The 13,225-nt window shown below is 41.4% G+C and overlaps 5 protein-coding genes across 5 annotated transcripts; 2 read left to right on the top strand and 3 right to left on the bottom strand.

The window, feature by feature from the left end:
* Positions 1-32: 32 nt before the first annotated feature.
* Positions 33-3,586, bottom strand: Iswi (Imitation SWI). The gene has a single exon (XM_011304656.1). It carries the CDS (start codon positions 3,416-3,418, stop codon positions 380-382), a length of 3,039 nt encoding a protein of 1,012 aa, XP_011302958.1. The 5' UTR covers positions 3,419-3,586; the 3' UTR covers positions 33-379.
* Positions 3,587-4,027: 441 nt separating this feature from the next.
* LOC105266469 (ropporin-1-like protein) lies at positions 4,028-5,521 on the top strand. Its single transcript, XM_011304655.1, has 4 exons — positions 4,028-4,421; positions 4,493-4,751; positions 4,847-5,295; positions 5,354-5,521. The coding sequence occupies exons 1-4, from the start codon at positions 4,166-4,168 to the stop codon at positions 5,500-5,502; spliced, it is 1,113 nt and encodes a 370-aa protein (XP_011302957.1). The 5' UTR covers positions 4,028-4,165; the 3' UTR covers positions 5,503-5,521.
* A 75-nt stretch (positions 5,522-5,596) lies between these two features.
* Positions 5,597-8,255, bottom strand: Gnptab (N-acetylglucosamine-1-phosphate transferase subunits alpha and beta). Its single transcript, XM_011304654.1, has 2 exons — positions 8,007-8,255; positions 5,597-7,889 (listed from the first exon to the last, which is right to left on the bottom strand). The coding sequence occupies exons 1-2, from the start codon at positions 8,157-8,159 to the stop codon at positions 5,847-5,849; spliced, it is 2,196 nt and encodes a 731-aa protein (XP_011302956.1). The 5' UTR covers positions 8,160-8,255; the 3' UTR covers positions 5,597-5,846.
* Positions 8,256-8,326: 71 nt separating this feature from the next.
* rngo (DNA damage inducible 1 homolog rngo) lies at positions 8,327-11,156 on the top strand. Its single transcript, XM_011304651.1, has 6 exons — positions 8,327-8,907; positions 8,989-9,192; positions 9,265-9,519; positions 9,790-10,095; positions 10,215-10,334; positions 10,514-11,156. Exons 1-6 carry the CDS (start codon positions 8,646-8,648, stop codon positions 10,726-10,728), a joined length of 1,362 nt encoding a protein of 453 aa, XP_011302953.1. The 5' UTR covers positions 8,327-8,645; the 3' UTR covers positions 10,729-11,156.
* On the bottom strand, positions 11,157-12,996 carry LOC105266466 (uncharacterized oxidoreductase C26H5.09c). Its single transcript, XM_011304650.1, has 4 exons — positions 12,725-12,996; positions 12,309-12,554; positions 11,849-12,230; positions 11,157-11,702 (listed from the first exon to the last, which is right to left on the bottom strand). The coding sequence occupies exons 1-4, from the start codon at positions 12,805-12,807 to the stop codon at positions 11,244-11,246; spliced, it is 1,170 nt and encodes a 389-aa protein (XP_011302952.1). The 5' UTR covers positions 12,808-12,996; the 3' UTR covers positions 11,157-11,243.
* Positions 12,997-13,225: the final 229 nt, after the last annotated feature.

The raw sequence follows: 13,225 nt of genomic DNA, 5'->3' as shown, positions 1-13,225 counted from the left end.
CACTCAAGTTTATTCATTGATTTATTCTCCTCCATTGTAAAATTACAAATAAACACGGTTGAAATTTATTAAATCGGTGTAGTCCGACAGTTATAAATAATATTAATACCTTTTATAATATGGAAAGGGACGATTATAATTGTTTAAATTTTGACGAATTTTCTAAGGAATTGGAGATGAATACTCGCACACAATCGTCAACTTAAATTACCTAACAAAAATGATGAATCCCTCGATTTGTAAGGACATTACATTTACTAATCTCGAGAGAGAAACGAACCGATGATGTAAAAATGGTAGAAAAATTCCAGTCTGTGCATAATGAAGGGGACATAAGGAACAGATTAAGAAAAAAAGGTAAACGATCGAATGGGTGATTTCACTTCTTCTTTTTCCTCGGCTTGTCCTGTGGAGCTGGTAAATTCTCCTGCTTCCTCTTTCCAGTCGGTTTTGTCCCAACATTTCCCCCCTTTTTCCTCCTCTCCTGTCTCTCCCTCTCCTCCAACTCCTGATTCTCCCTCTCAATGAGAGTAATCAGGGTATTGCATCTTCGTTGTAATTCCAATGCAGTTCTGGATTTGACGAACCAATCAAATCTAAATTGTGGGGCAGATCTGACAGTTGCTCTGAGCTCCTCGTAAACATTCTCCTTGTCGAATCCCAGTTTATGGAGCATACAAACTAGGAATCTGTCCTCCTCTTCAGTATAATTTTTACCTTTGTTAGTGCCATAAGCTATTCGCAATTGATGGAATGGTGCTCTGTATCTCGCCATTTTGGCATCAAGTGCTTTTTTTATTCCAGCACGTCTCTGAATTTTCGCTTCTCCCCTCTCAATCTGCGCCATGACTCTGTCGATGTCCTGGAGCTCATGGCAACGCTCCCAGAATACAGCCGAGTACTCCATCACCTCCTCAGGAGTTTTTCCCTCCACCTCCTTGGCAATATTCTCAATATCGTCCCTCCCATACTTCTCATTTGCCTTTATAAACTGATTGAAGTCTCGTTTTGTCCAATTTGTAAATCCCTGTGTAAGTAATTTTTCCTTTTCAGTGACCTCATCATCAGAGAGTGGCTGAGCATCATCAATTTTCCTCTGCTCCTCCTTCTGCACTCGTGCAGCCTCAGACCCGAGTTCAGGATTTTTTGGCACCTTGTAACCAACAGTTTGACGGAAATAATAGATTTCCTGATCGAGAAGCTCGAAGAGTCTCGGTGGAAAGAATTGAAAGTCCTGAACGATGGGCTGTTTTGGTGGCCTTGGAGCTTTGGGAGCTTTTGGCTCAGAGACCCTGAGTGCCTCTCTAAAATACGCATCAACGGCGTAATTAGCTTTCCTCTCACGTTTTGGTGGTTCAATCCAATTCCCTATACCCAGTATCTTCTGCTTCTCACGATAATCCTCTCCCTCGAACTGATACACCGAGTCTGTGGGTGCATCGACTGTGAAATTCCTCAGAGAGCTCTCCCCCAAGCTCTCAAGCTTCTGCTTCATTTCCTTGGTCTTCAACTCCCCCTTCTCCAAAATTGTGTCAATGTCTTCGTCAGTTATTGCACTGTCTTTCGATGCAAATACTGCATTGGCTCCATGTCTGATCATATTCAGCATCTCGTCTTTGTTAAGGGCTGTCTGCTTGGCATCAACGAGTCTCCCCTGCTGGATCACGAGTTTATCCAGCCGGAGTTTGACTTCAGCTCGTTCAACAATTTTCTCCTCGACAGTATTCTCTGTAATAAATCTAAAAACACGTACTTGTTTCTGCTGTCCAATCCTGTGAGCTCTGTCCATAGCCTGAAGATCCATCTGTGGATTCCAATCAGAATCGTAAATAATAACGACGTCAGCTGTTGCTAAATTAATTCCAAGACCACCAGCTCGAGTTGACAACATGAAAATAAATTTTTCACTGTTTGGAGCGTTGTACTCATTGATCTGGCGTTGACGATCCTCGTGGGCTGTATTTCCATCCAGTCGACAGTACTGGAAGTTTCTCCAGTGGCAGTAATCCTCCAGAATGTCCAACATCCTCGTCATCTGGCTGAATATCAACACCCTGGACTCCTGCTGCTGGAGTTTTGGCAGGAGTTTATCAAGAATAACCATTTTACCACAGTTGTAAACCAGATGCTCGTCAGTGGTGTAAGGGGGTCCTGGTTCAGCTCCATCAAAGAGATAAGGATGATTACAGCACTTACGCAGCTGCATTAGGATATTCTGCAGCCTCATCTTCTCGATTTTACCAGCACCATTGACAATATCAATGTCTTTCATGAGGACTTTAGTGTACCACTCCCTCTGCATTTTGCTCAATCCAATGTACACTTTAATCTCCTTCTTGGGTTTCAGCCCCTTCTCTACTTCGGCCTTCAAACGTCTCAGTAAAAAGGGCCTCAGGACTGCATGCAAACGCTCAACGAGCTGATTATCCCCGAGGAAGCTGTTGGTGTTGAACCAGGAGTCAAAGTCGTCAGAGCTATTGAAGACGTCAGGTAGGAGAAAATTAAGAAGGGCCCAGAGCTCGTGGAGATTATTCTGCAGTGGTGTACCAGTCAGCAATAAACGATTGGCTGTTTTGAATTCTCGAAGAATCTCCGACAGCTTCGACTTCTCATTCTTGATCCTGTGGGCCTCGTCGATCACCATATACCTCCAGTTGAATTTTTTGAATACAGATTTTTCTTTGATGACCATCTCATAAGACGTTACACATACGTCCCACTCCCCTGGCATCATAACGTCTCTGATAAATGTATTCCTTGTCTCAGCATCACCAATTAGACAGACAGCCCGTAACGTTGGACACCACTTCTTGAATTCATTCATCCAATTGGCTAGTGTGGACTTTGGTACAATGACAATGTGAGGCCCTGGGATGCTCCTAAAGTGCTTCATGTACCCAAGGAGGGAGATTGTCTGAAGGGTTTTACCGAGACCCATCTCGTCAGCTAAAATTCCGTTAATTCCATTTTCGTAGAGAGATATCATCCAGTTTAATCCTCGAATCTGGTAGTCTCGCAGTTCCCCGGATTTAACGTAATGGGGTGATGCCTCGAATCGTGTTGTGGGTGCTACACTTGCATTACTCTCTGCCAAAAGCTCCTCGTCCTCTTCCTGCTCGGTTTTTCTGTGTCTGTGATCACTGGCATTGTCTGTGGGTTTGAGGTTGGCTTCTGGCTGAACTTTTCGTGGACGTCCTGGACGCACTTTCAGTGGACTCCCTGCTTTGTCCTTCTGGTTGTTGGTCATAAAGTGAGAGAATATCTCGGTTTGTTTGAGGAGATAGTCGAAACGCTTGGAACGATCTGTCTCCAATTTAGTCTCGAAGTCACCGCCACGAGACGATGATGTTTCACCTGAGGACTCGTTGGAGTTTTCACCATTGTCACCGGGTTCACCTCCTTCCTCTGATTTTGACATTTTCACGATATCACACGCGTTTTTTCGCGATGAAAACTGCGAGATTTAACGCGGAGTTGTCAATTTGCGATGGAGTTTTAACGGTTTTTTCTTGCCAAATTACCGGGCACGCAAGCTTTCGATTATGATAGTATCATGCCAGATGACGCCATTTTAGATTTAAATCCCTCCAAAAGTCCGCTTCACAGGCGCTAGACTGGAGGGGAGAGAGACGACGCCGCAGCGTCTGGCTTCTGCTCATGCGCCACGATGTGTTTAAATATACTTCCGTAGCGGTCCTATTTGAAATGTTGATTGATCGATTGATTGCTCCAATTGATCTAGTATTGTGCAACAAAACCTTTTTATTACTTAATAAGTAGCAGTGGGACTTTTCAGGTTATCGCCTTGAGATTTTATTGATTTCTAAAAATTTTTACTGGTAATTGTAACTTTATGAAATCCATAAAATAGTTTGATAATTGAGAATTAATAAAGTCTGTTTCTCAAACTATAAAAATGATAACAGATTCTCTGCCAGTTTTGTAATATTGATTTTATGTGAGTCGTGATAAGAATAAGGTCTCGTTAAAATGTCTTTTAGGTAGAGAAGTCAATACTTGTTGTCCTAGCAACACTCCTCCCTTTTAGATATCAACAATTAGCCGGAGTACTTCAGTAACAGTATCGTTCCAATCGAGAACATAAAATTCCAATCGTATCATATTAAAATAAATAATAATTCATCCGATCATATTTATCGAGGAAATGCCTTTGGTGGACAGTGCTTATTGTTCAAGACCCATCAACGTTCCACCCCATCTGCCATTGATTTTGAAACAATTCTGCAAAGCCGCAATCAGAACACAACCGTATGATCTCCTCAAATGGTCAACCGCTTATTTCCGAGCACTTGCCGAAGGAATTGAACCCCCAGCCAAAATCAGACTTGAATATCCATTGCCTGGAACAATATCCGGTCTTACTTTAGGATTTTTGAAAGTCCTATTACGTCAATTTGGTGGTAAATTCTGAAAATAATGCAGAAAAAATAAGAAATTATTCAGAGAATAATGCTCAACTATTTTTCAACAGATTATAATAAAGTATTCCCGGTGGAGACGATTCTACGTCGGTGGGACGACCTGTGCCTCGATCGTCGGGATTTAAATCTCATTATGATTATTGGCAGATTCCGGCACAAATGTCAAGTTAAAAAATTCCTCGCCATTGCAGTGGGTCTTTTAGGCACAACTTTGTTCGAGACAATGCTTTTGATTTGTGAATTATTTACGTTGGAACCTGATGGTGGCTCTGGGATGATTCCTATCAGTTTATTCATGGAACTTTACGGGTAATTTTTTTAAAGAAAATTATGTAGAATAATTCCAAGTCTTCAGCTATTTATTCTCTCAGACATTCTAAATTATTCTCTGAATAATTGTCCAGGTATTTGGCCGGTTTGAAGTGCGACGGAGGTAAAAGAGAAGCAGCAGAGGAAGATCCGAGTGAATTCCTCATTCTCGGGCCGTCAGGAATTCTTCCCTCCGGGGCAGATTCTCAGGAAAGCCTCGGGGCAAAGGCTATTTCCCTGACTAGTCAGGATACAGACGTCGATGTAGAGCTCGACTGTGACAATTTGACCGACAATACTCTGCACGAATCGTCGACGGACGTTGGAGAATCGAATAATTTCCAATTGGAGGACAGAGAAAATTCAATGCTTCCTGAAGTGGAAATGGGAATTTCTGTTCAACGCAGCGAGGAAAATAGTGAATCCCGTAGTGAAGGGAGGAGGGGAATCCTTAGTGGAGCTCGGAGTGAACCAGAAGGAGGGAAATTCCGGAGAAAAGGAATGCTGCCGCCGGAATTGTCTTCTCATTATCCAAACATTCCAGGTATCGCTGAACTTGGACTTGGGTGTTTGAATAGTTGAATATTTTGACATTTCCACAGGGATTGGGCCTCGATTGTCTTCGGAGCAAGTGGCGACTGTTGCAGTCTGGATGACAGAATGTGCTCGACTCCAGGAGGGAATGGTGGGCCCTCGCAATCTCCGACATTTTCAATGTCCACCTCTAGATCGCCAAGACTCACTGACATAACGAAAATATTAGAATTTCTATCCTTCTCATTCTTAATTCCTCGTAGAACCAATTGGTTATGCATGGGCAATTATCAGATTAATATAATAGTTTTCATAATTGAAAAACCTTGTATTTCAAGAAAAATATGTAGATATATTTACAGATTCAGCACAAAAGACTAGCAATCAAAAGTATTTCCTTAATGTAAAATAAAAGAAAAAAGATAGATCTTTTTCGGCTCGACTAGAGTTTTTCTTATTCCAATGATTTTGAGCAAATTCTTATTGTTGTTAAAATTGAAATTTCTGTGATTGTATCACAGAAATTGGAAATGAGAGAAACGAGAATGGAGATTCTCTTTTTCAGACAATCAGACTAGGAATCGACCGGTTCCGAAAAAATCGCCGTATTTGATGGTGAAAAAAATGATAAATTGTAATAAAAATTAGAACACAGACTAACGACAGTAGAATATTCCTAGCTCTTGTGCGACTGGCCCTCCACTCGTACAAATCATTCCGATGGGAGAATCTGTTTCTGTACTGCGATGGTAATTCAAAACTGCTCTTCAGAGGATAAATCGAGCGATAAAAATCGCTGAGGAGTGCACGCACCACGTCATTCTCACTATTCCTCGAGGGATCCAAATCGTCATTCAGACAGATGAACTTTTTTGGCTCCTGTCTTATTTCGTCGAGAATTTGAACTGTCAGCGATACATTACTAGTCAACATCTCGAAAATTTCATTTTTCCCAGCCTTCAAGATCTCGTGTTGATATCGTTTTCTCACCCCAAACTGATTACGAAGATTTCCAGCAATTATTTCACATCTAATTATCAATTCTCTCGTCACTATCGGTAGACTCGAGTCGAGATATCGTTCCCCTGGTGGCACCTCTGGTGGAGATTCTAATTTCATTTTTTCCGAGCAATTCTTTATCGAATTCTCGAATTGGAGAACGAAACTGTAGTCCAGGGGCAGAGGATGCATTCTTGATAAAAGTGTTCTTATCTCGCGATCCGACCATGTGCCAGACTTGTCGGTATCGAATTTATCGAATAATTGTCCAGTCGAGACCAATGTCTTCTCACTTATTAAGTAATAAAAATAGGAGAATGCAAATTGCATGTCCTCTGGGTCTCTGATGGAATGTGACGACGTCTTCTCGAATTCATTTTGGAATTTTAAGTGCATTTCGTCGACGATGAGTTTATCGACGAGATGGGGCATGTGAGCTGGCACTCGACGTCTTTCAAACCCATAAGCTGCATTATAAATTCGATTTACGTACAGCAAAGATTCAGCATAAGTATCCAGCCGTCTAGCCTTTCTCTTCAAATGACTCGGCCTCAATTTCTGGTTCTGATTCCCATTGACGTGCACCAGATTAATTATATCATCGTTTTTATTCTGGATTGTTTTTTTGTTCATTGGGTGGGCGAATTCGTATTTAAATGCTCGACCCTCAGTCGTTAACTCCAATCGTGTGGCATTTTTGTCATTCTCTGGCAAAATGCTCTCCAATTTTTCATTCTGACTTTGATTTCTATTCAAAGATAAAGACAAAGAGACGTTTAAAATACCTGGTGATACACTAGAAGTCAGCGGATTGGAGAATTCATAATTTCTACGAGTCTTCAACAGCTCCAGCAATCTCAGAGTCTCTTTGTGCTCGTACTGATTGCTCTGTAGCAATTTATAGGGGTAATCCCCATCTTCTTCGAGGCCAGCACTCTCTGTTGGACTTGGAGTTGAGTTGCAATCTCCTCCGTCCAGCTCACAACTTGTTGTGTTGCAAGCCAAATCGCAAGAGCCATCACCAACCCACGACCAGGGACAGATGTCAGAGCAATCAGGCACCCACCAAGCGAGATAGACCTTCTGACCGCTGGTCTGCGTCACAAAATCCTCTGGCCAGACTTCACTTCCAAGGAGAACGTCGTCATTAAAGTACAGGAATTTGTCGGATAGCCCTGGGATTTTATGAATGTGGCTCTCGATAGCTGGACTTGAGAATGTGGGTAAGTGGCTTTTGTTGGGGAAAATGTCGTTATGAGTTACCAAGGTCATCCTGGGATTATCCATGTCCAGCCAATTGGGAATCTGACCATTTGTCACAATGTAGACGTGCCTCACCCAGGGTGCGTACATCTCCAATGACCTCAGGGAATATCTCAACTCGTCCTTGTCATTGAATCTCGAAGCTGCACTGTTTACGTTACTCACAGGTACGTATTTCTTCAGGTTATCGATGAATTTTGGGTCTGATCCATTAACCCACGTGTAGACAACATCGATGGGAACGTGTTGACAGAGTTTTCTTTGAAATGACTTCCCCAGGATGTTATCATTGAACGAGTGGAAAACTGCTTCGTATTTCTCTTTGCTCCATGCCAGCCACACCTGAAAGCCATAATAAATAATCAAAAGATCAGGAACAAATTGTACACATGGATCTCAACGATCAGTCTTTGTTTTCAATTGGAAATAGTCAAATTTACAAATAACAGAATTTCTAACCTCCCCAAAATGTATAATTCCCACGAAGATGCAGGTGAACGCCACCAGGATTATCAACAATGAATACTTGTGGGACAATAAATCATAACACCGTCTCTGGATTAATTTCCATGTACTCATTATACCCACGAGAATGTTCCATGCGATTGTCATCGCTGCTTTCCTGACTCCAATCGCTCCATCGACGCTGAATTATTTTGAGAGATGATTTGAGATCATTTGAGAGACAGTTCGAGCTGGCGCCATCCATCTTCGATCTCTCGATATCCGACCGAGACGACCAGGACTATCTTCAGGGTAATGTTAAAAAAGGAAGGAAACGGCGTCGTATTTCAGCTGAGGTGGATTGTTGTTTACATCCACACAAAGAAGAAAAACTGTTTATCATCCAGTCACATCTGCCCCTTCCTTTTGGAGCTGAAGGCATTGAAAAATTCCCAGTTTATTTCCCCCACAAACGTACACTTCTCCAGGAACAGCCAATTAAATTCGAACAGCTGATGATAATCATTTCGATTGTGTTGTTATAGAATTCCAAAATAGTGCGGTGTGTGCTCGATAATTATAATTAATCGGTGATATTCCCTAGTTTTTATTTGGATATATTTTTCTTGTGAAGTTTTTGAGAGAGATCTAGTTATGAAGGTGACGGTTACGACTCTTGGGGATGATATTTTCGTCCTGGATGTTAGTGAGGATTTGGAGTTGGAGAATTTTAAGGCATTTTGTGAAATAGAGTGCGGTGTACCAGCGCCTGAAATTGTCATTGCTTTTAATGGCAGACCACTGATGGATGATAAAAAATCGTTGAAAGATCATGGTATCAAGGACGGCGACGCTGTCATTCTCCAGCACATGCATCAAAGTGGCGTTGACCTCAATCCACAACCCATAAATGGAGGTAAAAAGCGTTTAGTCTCAGTCTCGAGCACCATTTGAAGATAGTCTATTTTTCTTTACATCATCTGGGTTTTTTTTTCAGCAGTGCCTCTCCTGGATTTCAGCTCGATCAGGATTCCAGGGGCTGCCTCCAGCTCATCAGCACCAGCTCAGAGAGCTCAAAATCCACGGAGTGAAGATGATCCTGCAATGATTCGAGATATGTTTCTAGCTAATCCTGATCAGCTGGCTTTGTTGAAGCAAAATAATCCTAGACTGGCAGATGCTCTCTTATCTGGCAATCTTGGTAATTCACTAGGAATAGATTGAGTTGTTCCATCCGAGATTCGTTGCTCATTAAAATTCTTTTATTTCGCAGATAAATTTTCAGCAGTGCTGAAAGAACAGATCAAAGTTCGCGAGGAACGCCAGGCACAGCGTCTCAGGATGATGAATGCGGATCCCTTCGACACCGAGTCCCAGAGACTCATTGCCGAAGAAATTCGACAAAAAAATATCGAAGCTAACATGGAGGCAGCTATGGAGTACAATCCCGAGACATTCGGCACTGTCGTGATGTTATACATAAATTGCAAAGTCAATGGTTTTCCTGTTAAAGCTTTCATCGATTCAGGTAATGATTACAAATTATCCAATGCAGTGCCTAATTTCTTATCAATTAATTTATCAATTGTAATCTATTGGCTGTGCGTTCATTCAACTATTTCACTGATTTCCATTGTGTCGACGCAAAAAATCACGTTATTTTTCAAGAGGATTCTAAATTTAGATGATTCTCTCTAGCACGTTTTCTCCCAGACAGCAATTAAATCCGATTAATCTGTCCTCAAGACTCGGAGAAATGTAAAAATAATATTTGAACTTGTTTGTTCTTTTGTGTAAGGCGCACAAACAACTATAATGTCCCAGGCATGTGCAGAGAGATGTCACATTATGCGTCTGGTGGATTCACGTTGGGCTGGTGTTGCCAAAGGCGTGGGTGTACAAAGAATCATCGGACGCATTCATATGGTTCAGATACAGATTGGAAATGACCACCTGACCACATCCTTCAGTGTCCTCGAGGAGCAGCCGATGGACATGTTGCTGGGTCTAGATATGTTGAAACGTCATCAGTGTTGTATTGACTTGAAGAAAAATATTCTGAAAATTGGAACAACAGGAACAGAAACGCCGTTCTTGACAGAAGGTCTGTCTAGATTTTTTCTATCCAAATAATATTTGCATTTTCACTTTTATGTAAATTGTAAATTTATTCTTGGAAATGTCCCCTGTCTATTCACGATTTTTAATAAATTTATTCTTTAGGGGAATTACCAGAGTGTGCAAGACTGAGTGGAACCAATGATGGGGGAGTAGATGAAAGAGATTACCAAAGAGTTTTGGAGGACAGTGTGAGGGATGCGAAAAAATTGAGACAAGGGCAGGGTAAGTAAGTATCTGTCCAGGCTATCCCTTCATCGTTCCTAGAATTCCTACGTTTTACCTATCATTGTCACCTTTCCCTCTGCCTGGACGTAGAGCATTCACTTTATTATCAATCAGTCGCTACTATTTCAAAATATTTGAAGAATAGAATGAGTTTTATGGCCACTGATTTATTTTAGACGGCCAAGGCACGAGTAATGGAGCATCAGTCTCCAGCATCTCAACGAATCCAGAGACGACGGTCTCGACGAGTGATCCATTCACAGAGGCTAATGTCAAAGCCATCGAGACTCTGGGCTTCCCCAGAGCCCAAGTTATTGCAGAACTCCGTAGATTCAATGGTGATGGAATGCAGGCGACAGCTGCACTCTGCGCCAAATCGTTGAAGTTCTGAATGTACTTTCTCCACTGGTGGAGTTTATAATTGTGGGGAACAATGGAAATGACATTGACTATGGGATTTGGGACTCTAGATTAATATAACTTGTCTATGAAATCTACTGGAGCTAATACTTAAATGCTCAATGAATATGAACGACTGAATCATTGTGTTCCGTGCATGGGATAATATCGTGAAATTTCCACACCTGTACGCATTTTTTTTCTGCGTTCATTCATATGCGTTCAGTTCACGAAATGATCAAGTGATATTAATTCAACATCTTTATTCACTTTACCACACTGCTACTGATTTTTTTTTGTTCGGTATAAAACATGTATTTACCCAGCGAGCATTTGCCTAAGAGTTTCACGTGGAGGAGAATTCAAAGTAAAAATAACGACGGAAAATGGGAGATGGAAATAAATTGTTGTACTGAGAGATAGCGGTGGTGCATGCGTTGTATTTATTTTATTTTTTTTTAATCACCAGTGAAATTCCAGTCTTGGTCGAAGGATCGAATCAGTGAATCAGTGAATGACCGGGAGCTCTCCAGGATTCCATTTAATTTCAATCATTTTGCCTGTCCTCGCGGACTCTTCACAGGCCGCAGCAATACGAGAGACAGCGAGAACTTCCTCAGGCTTGACGTTGAGCTCACGATGACCCAAAACAATATCCAGGAAATTATCCATCTCCCTTCGATATGCCAGACGAAATCTACTGGGGAATGAGTACCAGATGGGAGCATGTCTGGGTCCATCGTGACCATATTGTGTCTCAACGCAGTGAATTGGCTGTTCGTTCTCAGCCCGAATCATTCCTTTGGGTCCAAAAGCCTCGATACGCATGTCGTATCCGTACGCTGAATTCCTGGACAGATTTATCATGCCCAGAGTCCCTGAGGGGAATTGGAGAGTTGCCACCACAGTATCGACGTCGTCGATGGCTTTTACCTCTGGGAAATTAGCAACTGCCTGAACGGACACCTGACAGAAAAATTATTCATCAGTTCGTATTGCTTTTTACTTGATCAATTGCCTGTAGATTTCGATAAATAATTAAATAATATTTCAATAATATCGATACATTTAATTTAATGAAATGAATAATTAGGGATTAAGGATGAAGAAACCTTGATTGGATATTCGCCGAGCAACCAAGTCATAAGATCGATGTCGTGGACCATGCAGTCGTGAAAAATTCCTCCGGAGTCCCTCAAGTACTCAAGTGTTGGCATCGGTGAGTCTCTGGATGTAATCGACATGATCTGTACATGTCCAACTTCTCCTTTACGCACTCTCTCCCTGACGGTGCTGTAACTGGGATCGAATCGACGATTGAAGGCAGTGAAGAGGGGTCTTCCCACTTGTTTTGCTACATTGAAACATTTTTCCGTGTTCTTTCGATCTTCTGCCACCGGTTTCTCGCAGAATACCGCCTTTCGATTCTCCAGAGCTTTCGTTACGATTCCTTCGTGAGTATATGTTGGTGATGCCACGACGACGACGTCTACACTATGAGATTTGAAAAAAAAAAATTTGAAAAAAAAAATTGGTTATCGATGGTTATTTAGGGGGTTTTGGATATTTTACTTGGAATCTTTGAAGACCGCGTCCGCCTGCTTGCTGGTCAAGAAAGTCACGTCAGTCAATCGGAAATGTTTTTTTATTCTCGGCCACTTTTCTTCCATGTCGTCGATGACGTATAGGAGTTTCATTCTTGGGCTTTCGATGATGTTTGAGAGGTGAATGGTGCCAGCACGCCCTATTCCGAAAATTGCCACTTTCAGGATTGGATCGGATTGCGATGCACATTTTAGCGCCAAATCGTCCTCGAACCTGAGGAAATTCAAGATTTATTGCGAAAAATTATATAATAAATATTGATACATCTTTTAGACTATTCACTCATTTTGGATGGATTCTCAATTAAATTCTAGTCATAAATTTGAATTGGCTTTTTAAATTTTTGAACGCGACAATCAAATGGAATTTAGCCGAATAGTTACACTTTGTAGAGGTAATCCTCTTTGGTTGCTGGAGGTCGGGGCTTTGTAAATGGCGAAGCTTCTTTGAATTTAGCAGTGGCCATTATTTTTTCAATCTCAAATGACGTCTTGAGAAGTTCAATTGCAACTGATCGGACTTTTAAATCCCGTATCTATTTATCGGCCAGCAACAACGGAATCGTGGAAAAATCTTGAAATTTTCGCCTGATAAAGTAATCCGCACGTTTTTCCGATTTTATGTAATAGAAGATCGAACTTGTTTCGATTCCTCTCCGTGACGTCTTCCTGATAACGAGTATTTTGCATTCGTAAGACTGCATTAGTCTTCATTGCGAAAACTGAAGATTATCGAAATGATTTTTATTGCTGTAAATCAACAGATTATGAGGCGATTGTTGATTACAATTTGTGGCACTTTCCACTAAAGTTTATCGATTGTTTGTTCAATTCTTGAAATATTCTAATAAGGACTCGACTATTGTGCAAATAATTATGAATTAT

The sequence above is a fragment of the Fopius arisanus genome, unplaced genomic scaffold, assembly GCF_000806365.1.
Source record: "Fopius arisanus strain USDA-PBARC FA_bdor unplaced genomic scaffold, ASM80636v1 scaffold00038, whole genome shotgun sequence".
Classification (NCBI taxonomy): domain Eukaryota; kingdom Metazoa; phylum Arthropoda; class Insecta; order Hymenoptera; family Braconidae; genus Fopius; species Fopius arisanus.
The sequence above is the reverse complement of the archived record's forward strand: the minus strand, read 5'-3'. Positions and strand labels throughout refer to the sequence as shown.

Excerpts from the sequence above, each read along its gene's own strand:
- LOC105266466 (XM_011304650.1), bottom strand. The coding sequence starts at position 12,807 with ATGGCCACTGCTAAATTCAAAGAAGCTTCGCCATTTACAAAGCCCCGA. Across the intron at positions 12,555-12,724 it reads GAGGATTACCTCTACAAAGT|GTTCGAGGACGATTTGGCGC; the intron begins GTAACTATTCGG and ends GAATTTCCTCAG. Across the intron at positions 11,703-11,848 it reads TCGGCGAATATCCAATCAAG|GTGTCCGTTCAGGCAGTTGC; the intron begins GTTTCTTCATCC and ends TTTTTCTGTCAG.
- Iswi (XM_011304656.1), bottom strand. The coding sequence starts at position 3,418 with ATGTCAAAATCAGAGGAAGGAGGTGAACCCGGTGACAATGGTGAAAAC.
- Gnptab (XM_011304654.1), bottom strand. The coding sequence starts at position 8,159 with ATGACAATCGCATGGAACATTCTCGTGGGTATAATGAGTACATGGAAA. Across the intron at positions 7,890-8,006 it reads GAATTATACATTTTGGGGAG|GTGTGGCTGGCATGGAGCAA; the intron begins GTTAGAAATTCT and ends TATGGCTTTCAG.
- LOC105266469 (XM_011304655.1), top strand. The coding sequence starts at position 4,166 with ATGCCTTTGGTGGACAGTGCTTATTGTTCAAGACCCATCAACGTTCCA. Across the intron at positions 4,422-4,492 it reads CCTATTACGTCAATTTGGTG|ATTATAATAAAGTATTCCCG; the intron begins GTAAATTCTGAA and ends ATTTTTCAACAG. Across the intron at positions 5,296-5,353 it reads TCATTATCCAAACATTCCAG|GGATTGGGCCTCGATTGTCT; the intron begins GTATCGCTGAAC and ends ACATTTCCACAG.
- rngo (XM_011304651.1), top strand. The coding sequence starts at position 8,646 with ATGAAGGTGACGGTTACGACTCTTGGGGATGATATTTTCGTCCTGGAT. Across the intron at positions 9,193-9,264 it reads TCTCTTATCTGGCAATCTTG|ATAAATTTTCAGCAGTGCTG; the intron begins GTAATTCACTAG and ends TTTATTTCGCAG. Across the intron at positions 10,335-10,513 it reads AAAATTGAGACAAGGGCAGG|ACGGCCAAGGCACGAGTAAT; the intron begins GTAAGTAAGTAT and ends GATTTATTTTAG.